Source organism: Pistacia vera, unplaced genomic scaffold, assembly GCF_008641045.1.
Source record: "Pistacia vera cultivar Batoury unplaced genomic scaffold, PisVer_v2 Contig333, whole genome shotgun sequence".
NCBI classification, from domain to species: domain Eukaryota; kingdom Viridiplantae; phylum Streptophyta; class Magnoliopsida; order Sapindales; family Anacardiaceae; genus Pistacia; species Pistacia vera.
In genome coordinates this window covers 1,023,849-1,038,646 of record NW_022196150.1, presented here as the reverse complement: position 1 = coordinate 1,038,646, position 14,798 = coordinate 1,023,849, and the positions used below count along the sequence as shown (strand labels likewise).

Sequence of the window (14,798 nt, the reverse complement as noted above, 5' to 3'; positions counted from 1 at the left end):
TGTCATCAAATATTTCATCACTATTATTCAATAATCTATTAAATTTAAAATGTTTTTCATAATACAATGTTTTTCATTTTTAATAATTAACATAGAAAATCAATATGCCTAATTAATTAAATAAATAAAGGGAAAAATATATCTTTACATTTGAACTAATAAATAATTGAGTAAAGACTTTGACATACCTAAATTTTAATTTATAATAAACTAATTAAGAAATAAACTATTTATGAGTATTTTTGTCTTTTCAGTCAAATATTAACAAAATCTGATGAAAGGTGGGAAAATGTCATTTTGAAACTTGGCGGGTGGAAAAGTGTTGTTTTGCCAAACCTTGGGTTGGAAAATGTCATTCCCCCTTTTGTTTCCTATGAAATCCATGTAAGAAAAATCGTGAATTGAACGAAGGTATTTGTGCTCAGACGATCCGTGACTCAAGATTTGCCTCCATGAAAAAAAAAAAAAAAAATTAGTAAAATACACATAAAATACTAAAATAGTGTTAAAAATTTTTTTTCCTTGAATGTTACATAACTAAAAGAATAATAACATTTACCCATTGAGATGGGTAAGCATTTTTTTTTATAATCTATCAAAACCCTAGTCAAACATGTCATCAATTGTCAAGATGTTAAACCTCTAATTCTAATATTTGATTATTTTGTTTACACTAGATTGATTAAGTGGTTTTTTTGTTTTTTGAACCCCCTGAGGTAAAATCAACAACAAGGTTCCCTTGAGATTTTAGAAATGATAAAAATCCTCCTACCTTTAGTTAGCCGTTATTGAACTTTTTTTTTAGATTTTATAATATGATAGGTTAATGAATATTTACTTAAATACCCTTGTTCCATTTATTGTATGAATGACTCTCTTCAAATGAGAAGTTTGACAATAAGAAATTTTGCATAGTTTTCAATATGTTCTGAAAACCGGATCGGGAATCGACTTGGCCAAAGGCCCGGTTCCCAGTTTTCACGGGATGTCAACTTGATGACATCAGCAAAAAGGAAAAAAACTTTAAAAATCTAGATTTTTTATGTAACTAAAATCTAAAAACCATCAAACCAACCATGCAATAATAATAAAACCATCAAAGTTTGATAGTTAATGTTTACAAATTCAATCCTCAAGTCTAAAGTTTCAAATATCATTAAAGGCATTACAAAGTACTATCAAATATGAATCCATCAAGCATCAGAATTACAAAATTACAAAATATCAAAATACCAATCCACCAACCAACATACAAAATTATGCGATATCAATCCATTCCACCAACCCAACCACAAACAAATTCAGCAACAGCTCACAGCAAGTGAAGGGAAAAAGTTGAAACCAAAAAGATTTGATCTGCCAGCAGCCATGGAACACATCACCCATCACAACATAAAAAGAAAACCAATCCCCACAAAAGCCAAAACTGAACTGCTGTATATCTTCAGTCTGAAGGAAAAGTTTATATTAGATGATCATTGTTGGAAGCAAAGAGAATCGTAATGGTTAATCAAAAGGATTGCATGTAATAATTGTAGAGGTTTGACATTATGTTAAAGGCATGTTCCAGATTCACAATAAGAAACCAGTGTTAAGAGTTTCAAAATTTAAATTGACAGATTCAGTGATTCACAATTTCACATCACAATAATACAATATTATGAACCATGATATGCAATATAAGACTGAGAAAGATAAGATGACTCTTAGTCTCTTACAGTAGTTTGTTACTTGGTCGACGGCAAACGGCAGCTCGCAGACGACGGCAGATGTGAAGGCTGAAATCTGAACTGAAGTTGAAGTAGTGACTGACTAATGTAGCAGACCAGCAACGGCAAGCAAGAAGTAGGCTTTTAGATGGCGACGACGATGATTGAAGAGGTTGAACCGTTGAAGACTTGAAGTTGAAGAATGAAGACTCTGAACTGAAGTTGAAGTCACGACTGACAAGTGACGAAACTGTAGTGTAGCAGACCAGCCACGGCAAGGAAGAAGTAGAATAGCAGACCAACAATGATTGAAGAGGTTGAAAACTTGAAGACTTGAAGGTTGAAGCTGAAGCTTGAAGGAGATCACGAATGGAGGAGGACTGGACTGGAGCCTGAAGAGGTTGATTGAAGAGGAGGAGATAGCAATGATTGAAAAGGTTGAAGAGTTGAAGAGTGTAGACTTGAAGAAAAAGCAAATTTCAAATTAGCAAAGTGGCAGACAGCTGAACCGCAAAAGCAAATAGAAATGGATTAAAAAAATTGGAGGTTTGACTTTATGGTTTTTTTCAAATTTTTAATTTGTAATTTGTCAGTGGACCGGATTGGACGTGGACTGAATTTATTTGTTATACTGATTGGACTGTCGGTTTGCTACAGTAAAACGGTCTAACAACGGTTTGAAACGATCCAACGTAAAATCATGGTTTTTTTTTACTCTTTTTAAACCGAAAATTCCAACAAAACCCGGTCAAACCAGTTCGACTGCCTGGTCTGGGTTTCAGAACATTCACTTTTCATTTCAATAGTTGTTGTGTTGGTTCTTCTGAGGTTGCTTCTTATTTTCTTGCTATTGAATATAATTATCAAAACTCATTTTCTCACATTTCCAACATATTATAAGGATTGGTTATGGTCCAAAACTCGAGTGCAACAGCTACCACTCACTTTTAAGTCCTGCAGTTATTTTTTCATTGCCAAAACAGATAAATTGGGTTACCAATTTTGTACTATCAGAAGAGTCTTGCAAAAGATTTTCCAAGATGAATTCATTTCAGGCCAACAAAAATGGGACTACTAATGCAGAATTTACAAGCAAAATGTAAGTCTGTACATTTTCTTCACTCATCACATTTACTTTTGACTTATCCCTCAAAAACTCAAAATAAAATAAAATAAAATAATAATAATATTCACAAGAAGACAAAAAGAAGAAGAAGAGCTTCTTTATAACCTAGTTAGCAGTTATATGAATCCAATAAATCAACAGAAGTTGGTGAAAAGAGATCAATTATCTCTGCCTCTTCAAGTACTTGGACTTCGCCACCAATTACTCATTTGCTAATTGGGAAAGATGACAACAAAAACCAGTACACGGTACCCAAACAGCTTTGTTTAACCTTACGGTGGAGGTTCTCGTAGTTGTTCCAATATTCAAACTTGTTTTAGTTTGGCAATGTACGCTTCCTTGGCTTCCTCACAGTGGGACTCAGGCTGAGTTGTTGGGCCATGTCTGTGGCATCCTTCTGTTCTGCAACCTTTTTCGTGGTAGGAGTTGTCTTCTTGAAGGATCTGTTGGCAGGAGAAGCAATATCTTTAGCAGAAGGGGCTTCACTGATTGTGCCCTCTGTATTCTTATGTTTTGTGCGTGCAGGATGACCCGGTGCACATGAATTTAAACTTAACCATGAACTGCTTGTAGTATCCTTCCCCATGGTTATCAATCCCAGCTTTAAGAAAGGAGAGGCGTTTCTGGGGACCAAAACACTGCCCTGAGCAAAAGAAGGGCTCCTTGATTCATGTCTTTGATCATTACTATCTCGGTCTCTCGCATGTTCCTCCAAAATACCACAGACCTCCTATGAACAAGCAAAAAATCACAAGTGAAAGCAGAAACTAGTATACAACAGCTCAGAATTCAGAAATCATTAACTTCACCATCGACCAAGAGTATAAGTATTCATCGACTAGTCAAGAAACCAAGGAAAACAATGAAAACCAAGGTACCAGATCAACCACAATTAATATAACAAAAAAATCAGTGATGTCTCATTATCACTGGCACATTTAGTGTGCAAGAGGACTGAAAATTCAGGCATAAGAGAATTACAGAGAAGTGTTGATAGATTGCTGCAAAAATCTGTTTTACCACAATAAAATAGTTCTAGCATTTCCCCAAAAATGACAAAATCTTCAACGCAAAATGTATAAACAGGGACACTAATGAAGCCATGACAAATAAAGTGAAAATACGTTAGTCTCAGCACAAATACTGCACCCTTCTTAGAACTCGAAAGTAACATAATAAAGATATAAAGAAATATTGAAGCCACCTTTTCTTGCATCTCAGGAATTTGTTCATAGCCTGAACCCTCCTCCCCTTCAGAATCAGTCATCTCCTCACACTCAAACTCAACATGTTCTTCGATTTCTTCATCAGACTCACTTAATTCTTCCTGTTCCATCACAATCCCAGGATTGGAATGATCACCGATATCATCAATGTTTCTAGTGCTTGGTAAATCTGACAATTGGCCACTTAAAACGTACCTGCCATAATTTTCGCCATAACAGTAATGTAAATTGTTAGTATGTTGAGTTTCCGTTCCCTGTCCAGAGTTTATAGCATTATTTGCTGACCGCATAAGATTTTGTGTGGTCATATCCCTGCTTACTAAAGCTCTCTTCTTTGTGGATGAAGAACTTAGATGGATCTCCAAGTCCAGGTCATTAGCTTTCTCATTAGATTTGCTTGCAGTTGAGGGTGCAGTCACTGAGTCACCATTTGCATTCTCACTTATTTTCAGAAGTGGGTGGAAATCAATGGCAGATGACGCTGTATTGGAGGACTCTTTGGTCTTCAAAGATTCATTAAAACAACCAACATGACTGACTTGGCAGGGATTGTGAAAAAGACTCATATTAAGTTGGGGCTGATTTGCTGAAAAGAAACTAAAAGAACTGGAAGTACCAGTGCCAGTGTTCAGAGGATAATATGGCAGACGTCCATCTTCAGGGGCCTGGAACAATAAAGGATGCATCTGAAGATCTGACTCAGCAACTCTTTCGTCCTCAACAACATGAGATTCTTCTAGGTGCATATTTCTGACATTTTCTTTCACTAAATTGCTTTTATCTCTTCCAGTTTTTATTAAATGCGGAGTTCCCAACCTTACAAGATGAGATATTAGAGGAGCTGTACTTTTTTGTTCAGAACAGCCAACACCACTGCCAGTGACAGAAACATTAGCAGATGATCCACATTGGACACTTTTGAAAGCTGACTGTGAGATTATTCGAACAGATGGTGGGAGATTAACAGGAGGCAAGTCTGGTGCTAATTTCACCAAGTGTGCCTTGTTCCGTCTACGAGCCCTATATGTTGGTAATCAGACTTGAGACTTATTGATTCTCAATGGATGGTTTGGCTGCTGTCCAGACCCATTAGGAAGAAGTTTATCTCTAATGTTTAAAAAAGAACGCCCAGAAAACCTGCTATTGGGACCACCCGGTCTCCAGTCTGCCAAAAATCCTCATGAACGTAACCTTCATCTGCATATTCTATGTAATCATCTCCACTATTATTACCTCCACCAGCATTTTCACCCTGAGGTCAGCAAAGAAAATAAGTACGTAAAGAATATCTATGAGAACATATCCTCAATGACCAATCAATTAGAAAGTTAAATTATAAGGCAAATAACCCAATTCCTAGCCTCAAGCCAAACTCCTTTAACTAGATACTAAACATTTTCACACTCACAATTTATCTCTGCAGTAAACTCAAACTAGATACTAACATTTTGACAATCACACGCCAAGGTATGAAAGCAATATAATTAATTCATAAAAAGCCCCACATTTGGTAGCTTTTCTTATTATTGTTATTACAGAATTCTCAGAATATATAACTTATGCTTTAATGCTCATTCTACTCACTGTTGCTATTATACTTGAGTTTATAAAATCATTAAAACATGATGAGGCAAGATCAAGTGCATAGAACAATATTTTGATTAATAACTAAATAAAAAAAAAAAAAAAAATTGTTAACAGTGTATGCATACCTATGATTATCGAAAATTTGACTTGAGCATTTCTTTTCAGTAGTTGATTTAAACTTTTCAGCGTATGCACAACCATATCCTGTGTAGCAATATCTGTCTCGCTCGGGCCTTCGACCCATTTAGGTCGGCAAATCAAATCATGTGTAGCGATATCTGCCTAGCTCGGGCATTCAACCTACTTGGGCCAGCAAATCATCAATCATACGCATGCGTAGAATCAAATCAATATCATGAAGGGGATGGGTACTACGTAGGGTGGTTTGAAAACCACTAACATCTCATACATACTCTCAAAACATTTTTCTCATAAAATATAATAATTTCATAACATCTCATGTAACCTAAAAATATAAATGCAAGTTCTCAAATGTTTTCAAATCTAACAATTTCAACCCATTTTCATTTCTTTTCAAACTGTTGCCCAAAAGCATCAAAATTTCATCTTTCTCGTGTCAATCAACAATTTCCAACAATAACATTGCAATAAAGCTTATTTATAGAAAGAAATTGAGCATATTAGGCAATTTAAAACAATAAACAAGTATAAATAAGCATTTAGGGTTTAGATTTTTCCACTCACATTTTAGAGACCCTTAAGTCGAAAAAGATTGAAATCCTCTAACAGTGCCCCCGCTTGCCTCCCTATATACAAAATCCAATAAATCCTCCATACTTAAGTCCCCCTAAGGTAACACCTCAATATTAAAATCATTGGACACTTCACACACCAAAAGATTAACCTAACTTCTTCTTTAACAAAACTGTCTCATAACCGAACATCAGTCGCTCTCGGATTTTTCATAAAAATTTCATTCATCAATTTAAGCCATAATTTTAATGGAGCATTCTAGAGACACATAAGTTGTTCCCATAATTTTCTCAAGTCATTCTAGAATCAATAACTATTTAAAACACAATTTTCTTTCAACTCATTCAAATCTGCCAACTGTTTCCAGAATTGAGGTTCCTGACTTGTAAAGTTCATAACAATTCAGCCCTTAATATAAACCTCATGAAACTCTCCAGAATTAAACTAGACACATATAGGATTCACCAGAATTTAAAATCACTCCATTTGGATAAGAATAGATGCATCAAATCATTTTCCAAAAATACATGATCTGCAGAAAACGAAAATTCTAGAATTTTCAGGGCAGAATTCAAAAATCTATAAAAAATTCAATAATTCGAATTTTTGAGTGACATAATTTTTCAAACACTCCTCAAGAAGTCTAAAACAACATATTCAAATGGTCAGGCTTCACAGTGTAACCCTCCATACCCAAATTCACATCTAGAACAAATTGGGTTTAAGAACAACATATATGCTCTAGCTACCTAAATTATTGCAATTAATCTCCACATTTCAGTTTTGTTTTCATGAATTTATACCAAATCATAGACTAAACAATCCAAAGAGATTCTTTAAACCAACTGAATCATAAATCACCAAAAAGGGAAATATCATGCTTTACTCACCTCCCATGTGCTTGATCTTCCTCCACTCTCCGATCAACGGCGTTTTGCTCACCGCCGGCCACTTTTCCAGCCACCTCCACCGCCCTCTTCTCTTCTCTCTCTCTCTCTCTATTCTCGTTTTTGTCTTTCTCTCCCTTCTTTCTCTTCCTGTTTCTCTCCTTTTTTCTTCTCTCTTTTTCCTTGTTCATCTCCGTTTTCCTTTTGTTTGAATGGTTACTGTTTATTAAAATATCTGAAAAGTTTATGTAGCCCCCACTTTTTTCGGATATTAATAGTTTAATACTCTCCAAAACTTTCAAATTATTACACTTTACTCCCCAGAATCACAAAATAAAATTTAATAAAATTCCATTAAAAAAAAAGGGGGGGTATTACAAGGAGCACCGAAATTCTTGAAATGTCTTATAAGGAAAAAGACTATAACCATCAGGACATTTAGAGCAATTACTATTTCTCGTTGTAATACAAATCAAGTCACCTGTACAATTAATTTAAAGAACAAAAAAGATTAATCTTCCCTTCTGCAATTTGATTATGCATGAAAGTTTCGAAAACAAAGTGGAAGGATTTTTGTACCTGAACATCCTTGGTGGTAATCTGACCTTTGGTCATCGCAAACACAATAATAATCGCCAGAGTTTAATTGTGTTAAACATATTTTATCCTCATTACAATTTGCCGAGGCTTACAGGAACAACTTTATCCCTCAAGACAGAACCAGAACGATTTGTGAATAGGTAGTCCGCCTCGAGCCATTCTTTGTCAGCCATGAAGGGCGACTTGGTGCATCCCTGAAGCTGGGGAAAATTGCTTAATATGTTTCCACCATTAAACGTTTGATTTGGAGAAAGCCTGCACCACAAGTCACAGCAGCTATATCGTTTATTAATATCACAGTTACAGAAAGAGTGGCACTCACCGCTGGTATTCAATGGATCATAACCGAAGGCGATTAACATATTGTAGGTCTTTGAAATGATGAAGGGACTGCCTGACAGTTTTTGAAGAAATTTCTGGCTGTCATTTAAAATATTTCCATCAGTGTTGACAACAGTCCTTTGGCTTGAATAATATTGGAAACCCTTCGAAAATAAACTGTATGTTCCATATTGATGCTAGTTAAGAAAGCTCTTGGAGAGTCAGAAGAGTTGTCGCAAGTTACTTCAAACCACTTATTAAAGTAGCAGCCTTCTCCTATTCCAAAGGGATACCATATGCGGAAATTACCATAAATATCTTGGCATTTTTGATGTGATGCTTTGATAGGCGATAGCAAGAGAATGATCTGCAAATACACTAGAAGATAAAGAGCCATTTGTTTTCTGTTGTCTTCGGGAAATTTTTGAACGGAGATAATTTCACCTAATTGCTCTTAAGAAGAGCCCAATTAGTCTTTATGTCGAACCTCAACTGTCTATATATAAATTCATTTATTTATTTTTTGTTGGTGTAGCAGCAAAAGATGAAACTTCACTTTACAAACCTTGGGTGGGAAAAAGTTGTTTACTCTTAATAAAAAATATTCTATTCCAAATTATGAAACATGCTTTGGTTTATTCAACAGTATCTTTAATATCTCCTTGTAAAATAATATTAAGTGAAAGACCTAGATTGTATTTCTCTAATTTTATTTTGACCTATTTATGCTTTACTGATAATATTCATGGGCAACGACCATTGCGAAGCCCCATGTTAAGTGTGAACGAAATAGAGACAACAACAGGAATAAAATATAATAGTAAAACAAATCAAACAGTAAACAAAGAAAAATAATACGCGCGATTTACCCTGGTTCACCCAATGTAGGCTACGTCCAGCTGAGTTAATATTATTGCAATATGTCTCACCTCTCTCGTTTACAATGAATGAATTGCTCTAACACTCATAACAAGAGAAAAGTATGTTTATATACTAGGTTTAAGAGATTAAAACCTAGTTTTACAAGGATTCCTATTCCTAAGCCTAACCCAAAAAAGGAATTAATAACTTAAAAGAAATCCTACAGCGGTTATACATGGAAAAGCCCAAAACCGCCTACAGGCTCGGGGGCGCTGCCCCTGCAACCCCCGCCCGCACACCGGGGAGCAGGGCACCCGCCCACTGACCGAGCAGCGGGACCCCCCAGTGCGTCTCCGTTACCCATTAATGCTGAAGTAGTCGACAACTCCAACACTTGGACGGTCCACTACCCAAGATTTGCCTATATGAAAAAAAAAGGTTAGTAAAAACATGAATAAAACACTAAAATCATGTTAAAATAAATAAATAAAAAATGCAATCACCCAAACTGAAAGATATTGGTGATTAAGCTGTAACTGAAACGAAAAACTGAAGAAATAAAATTCTGTTGAAAAAGAAGTGTGATTTTTCTGTTATTGAAGAAGACAAGTACCAACTCTTTTATAGTTGGTGAACAATGTAGAAAACACAGCGTTTTGAACAGACAAGACTCTAAAACGTTGCGTTTGATCTTCTTTGGACCATTACAAAGTAAACCCCCTTTCTTTACACCATTACAGATTAACCCCATTCAAACATACAGGACAACTCTTCTACACTTTATCTAATATTCCCTCTGAAACTAAACTTCTCAACTCTTCTACACTTTATCTAATATTCCCTCTTAAACAAAACTTCTCTATTAACATTCTAGATAAACCTCATTCTAACATACAAGGAAATTCTTCTACACTTTATCTAATATTCCCTCTTAAACTAGACTTCTCTCTTTTGATTACTACCTTCTTTTACTTCTGCATTTTTTACTATATCAGTCTACTAACACATTCAGCTTCTGCATTTTTCTCTTAGTCAGTTTTAAAAAAAAAAAAAAAAAAAAAAAAATTCTACTAGCACATTCAGCTTTCTGCATTTTACTTCTACATGTTCTGTTATATCATTCTACTAACACATTCAGCTTCTGCATTGTTCTCTTAGTCAGTTTTCTGCTGTGCTTCTACTGCATTGTTTCTCAGTCAGTTAAGTCAAGTAATTCTATAGTTACATTCAACTTATCCCTCAACATTTGAAACCTTGCTCCAGATAAAGGTTTGGTCAGAATATCTGCTTTTTGGTACTCAAACGCAACATACTGCACTGCTATAGCCTTCCTTGCAACCAGCTCTCTCACATAGTGAACCTCAATTTTTATGTGTTTAGTACAGGCATGAAAAACAGGATTTGAGGAGAGAGAGCCCCTGCACTCATATTATCGCACTAGATCACAGGAGCATGCTTGATATTAACATTCAACTCTTGAAATAATTGTTGTAGACAACTCTATGGTAGCTTAATTGAGTGACCTATACTTAGCTTCTATGGATGAGAGGGACACTACTTTCTGCTTTTTGGAACTCCATTGAACAAGATTGTTACCAAGGAAGATGGCATAGCCACTAGTAGATCTACGGTCATTAATATCACTTGCCCAGTCAGCGTCGGCATAGGTTTCTAGCTCTAGATGTGAATGTTTTGTAAATGGCAAGCCATGGTTCAGAGTTCCTTTAATGTACCGCAACACCCTCTTGCATGCTACCCAATGTGCTATAGTTCGATGCTGAAGAAACAGACTTAATTTATTCACCGTGAAGGCTAAGTCAGGCCTGGACAGTGTTAGGTATTGCAATCCTCCAATGATGCTCCAATAAAATGTAGGTTGGTCAAACAACTCTCCCTTTTATTTGCTGAGTTTAGTTCCAACAGTCATGGGGGTTGAACTAGGATTACAACCAGCCATATTTGCCTTTTCCAACAAATCTTGTGCATATTTGGACTGAATGAAAAGTAGTCCAGAAGCATTTCTTTTAACCTCAAATCCAAGGAAAAAGTTAACTGGACCCATCACCTTTAATGCAAACTGACTATTGAGGTCTTGGATTACCTTAGGGATAAGATCAGAAGCATTTCCAGTTAATAAAATATCATCGACATAGACCAATAGATACACTACCACTGATTCAGCAATGTAGAAGAATAGACTTACATCCGAAGTGCTGTTTTTAAATCCCCAAGACAGGAGGGCTGTTTTCAGTTTATCAAACTAGGCCCTTGGGGCTTGCTTTAGACCATATAATGCCTTTCTAAGCTTGCAAACTTGTGGTGGATGAGTGGGTGAAGAAAAACCTTCAGGATGCATCATGTACACTTGCTCCGTAAGATCCCCATTCAAAAATGTGTTGTTCACATCCAACTGATGAATCTCCCAGCTGTGATGAACTGCCAAAGTGAACATTATTCGAATAGTAGCAACCTTGACCACTGTTGAAAAGGTATCAAAGTAGTCTTGGCCAAGGGTTGGTTGAAATCCTTTAGCCATAAGCCTAGCTTTATACTTCTGTAGTGTCCCATCAGAGTTAAGCTTAGTTTTAAATATCCACTTGCAGCCAACTATGTGCATACCTTCCTCATATGGAACTAACTCCCAGGTTTGATTGTCAAGTAGAACTTGATACTCCTTCTCCATAGCAGACTTCCATTCAGGAATAGAGAGAGCTTCTTTAACTTGTTGAGGTTCCCTGAGAATAGGTTGAGTAGTGAGGAAAGCTTGAGCTGATGATTGTACATTTCCGGACTTAAGCCGTGTAACCATAGGATGTATACTAGTAGAAGAAATACCAGTGTGTGGTGTTGTGATAGGTAGTACAACTTCTAGATTAATACCACGATGAGCATTAGGAATGATATCTGAAGTTGTCACGATTGAAGAATGTGCAGGTACACCATCTGCATGGACTGGAGAGTCAGTAGGTAGTACAACCTGCTCATGTGTTGGAGATGCAATGGATAAGTCTACACTGATATGCTTCTCGGTAGTACTTCTGGAAGATATTGTGTTTATATTAACATTCCTACTAGTATCTTCTGAAAATTCTGTTGGTAGGCTTCCAGTGACAGTCGTGTCCATAGTCCTGCTAGAAGGAATTTCTATACAACCTGGGATGAACCAGGCAGATGATGTTCTTAAAGGAACAGAGTCAGACACTGAGTTTGATACAATAGTAGAAGCACCAAAGTCTGCAGCACCAAAAAAACCAGATTTGAAAGAAAACTCCTTTTCATTAAACTTCACCTGTTTGGCCACAAAAATTCTTCTAGAGTTTGACATACATTTATAGCCTTTATGAGATAGACTATAGCCTATAAATATGTGTTTTTCAGTGTGAAATGAGAGTTTATGTTTACTGTAGGGTCTGAGATATGGAAAAAAAACTACACCTAAAGACTCTAAGATCATGGTAATTAGCTTCTTGCTACATCAATACTGTGAGAGGAGATACAAAGTTGAGCACATTGGAAGGCAGTCTGTTAAGCAGATATATTGTTGTGAAAAAGGCCAGCCACCAAAAATTGAATGGCATGCTAGCATGAGCTAGGAGAGATAGGCCAAATTCAGTAATAGACCTGTGCCTTCTTTCTATTCTTCTATTTTGCTGGTGTAAATAAGGACCGGGATGCCTGAACATTATACCATGTTGGCTGAGATACTTAGAAAAAGACCGAAACTCCACACCCTAATCAGTTTGTAGACTTTTAATCTTAATACTGAACTATTTTTCTACAAAAGTATGAAACTGAGTAAACGCTTCAAATGCTTTAGACTTGACTCTAAGTGAATAAATGCATGTAAATCTGCTGAAATAGTCCAAGAAGATTATGTAATAGCGATACCCTTCTCTAGACAATATTGGGGCAGGTCCCCACAAATCAGAATGTATTAATTCTAATGGAGCCTTTGCTCGTGATAAAGAAATAGGAAAACTACATTGTTTTAACTTCCCAAACAGACATGCTTCACAAACAGAACTTGCATTGTAATCAGATGAATGTTTTACATGCATTTTATTTAATACAACTTGTACAGACTTAGCACTAGGGTGCCCAAGTCGAGCATGCCACAGTAATGAAGAAGCAGATACATCATCTGAAATATTGCTAGCAGGAGTTTTATTTGATACAAAAGATGTAATGACAGATTTATTAACTATTGGAATCACAGCAGAAGTAGCTTCTGATTTGTTACTAGAGAGTATTGGAGGACCAAATAGAACACCAGATCTGGAAGTATCAGTAGAAACATCAGCAACAATGGTAAAACATTGAGATGGAACCTCCAACTGGTACAGGCCATCCTTAACTGTACCTTGAAGAAGTATCAACTTGTTGCTTCTATCCTTTATCACACAATGATCAGAATAGAATTCTACTATCACATTATTATCCCGTGTTATTTGTGATATACTCAATAAGTTCTTGGCAATTTTTGGAACACATAAAATGTTTTGAAGATGCACAAGTGTGTTTGAATTAAGTGATAGGAGTAACATTGTACCTGTATGAGTGATCTGCAGAGATTCACCATTGCCAACCTGAACCTTAGAACCACTTGAATAGTTGGTCTTGTTCACCATTTTAGATGGATCAACAACCATATGATTGGATGCTCTTGAGTCCATGTACCAGGACTGATCCTTCATAGTTTGTGGTGTTGCCATATGAGAACCTGAGGCTAAGTTCACATCAAGGTTTGTACCACGATTAGTATATACTATATTAACTAGAGAACCAACAGAATACTGCTGATGGTGATTGAACCCTTGAGGAAGACAGGTGGTATTAACAGCTCCAGGTGTAATCTTATTTCCCAGAGGACATCCATAAGCAGTGTAAACTTATTTCCCAAAGGTCATCCATAAGCAATGTAATCATAATGAGCTCCAGCATCAATATGGAAAGATCTATCCTGAAAATTTGTCCCAGCAAAGAGAGCTTGTGCTTGTGCAGGATCGTTGGATGCTGTTGGAAATGAGGAATGAGTTGAACTAGGTACAGGATATGATTGATTATGACTTGCATTAGGAAATCCAGTTGTAGAGAACGCCTAGTAATCTTGATCAAATCAGTGGAAGCAGTGAATAGCTGAATGGTCGGGCTTTCCACATACTTGACACATTAATCTTGGCTTACTATAGCCTCTTCCTCTTCCTCGACCTCTAGAAAAAGGCATAAAACCTCCTGAGAAACCTTGTGGTGCATTGTTAAAGGCCATTCTATCATACTTAATTCTATAATTTCCCAAATGATTCAGTCTTAGAACTCTATTGAAGTGTTGAGAGTATCCAGGTCCAAAGTTAACATTCTGAGGAGGTTGTGATTGTTGAGCTGTCATTCCAACTTGAGGATAGACATTTGCTACTAAGTTTATCAGATGAGGTTGTGATTGTTGAGCTGTCATTCCAACTTGTGGATAGACATTTGCTGCTGAGTTTATCATACCAGGAGAGTGATTTTCCACACTTCCTGAATTATTTTGAGCACTAGAGGTAGATCCTTCAACTATACCACTTTTAGAGCCATTAAAGTAGATGCCATTTGTTCATGAAAGTGCAGCAATGCACTGTTTTGTTTCTCCAAACGCATTTCATCCTTATGAAGCAGAAATTGTGCTTCTTGAAAATTCGTATGACTTACATTGGATACAAGATTGGCTACTACTGCATCATACTCTGAGCCTAACCCATCCAATATGTATAACAACAACTCTTCATCA

The 14,798-nt window shown here is 36.3% G+C and overlaps 1 protein-coding gene across 3 annotated transcripts in view; it reads right to left on the bottom strand.

Annotated features, from left to right (window-relative positions):
- Positions 1–2,740: 2,740 nt before the first annotated feature.
- Positions 2,741–14,798, bottom strand: part of LOC116137720 — a 50,046-nt gene continuing 37,988 nt past the window's right edge. Inside the window, exons 1-5 of one of the 3 annotated variants that reach the window (XM_031423408.1) lie at positions 7,253–7,403; positions 5,774–5,948; positions 4,347–5,313; positions 4,040–4,256; positions 2,741–3,565 (exon numbers count right to left, since the gene is read on the bottom strand). In XM_031423408.1, the coding sequence (XP_031279268.1) occupies positions 3,152–3,565; positions 4,040–4,256; positions 4,347–4,807 (1,092 nt within the window). In that variant the 5' untranslated portion in view covers positions 4,808–5,313; positions 5,774–5,948; positions 7,253–7,403 and the 3' untranslated portion in view covers positions 2,741–3,151. Of the gene's footprint in view, positions 3,566–4,039; positions 5,314–5,773; positions 5,949–7,252; positions 7,404–14,798 lie in introns of those variants that run through there. The other 2 variants (XM_031423405.1, XM_031423407.1) reach the window with 2 other exon arrangements.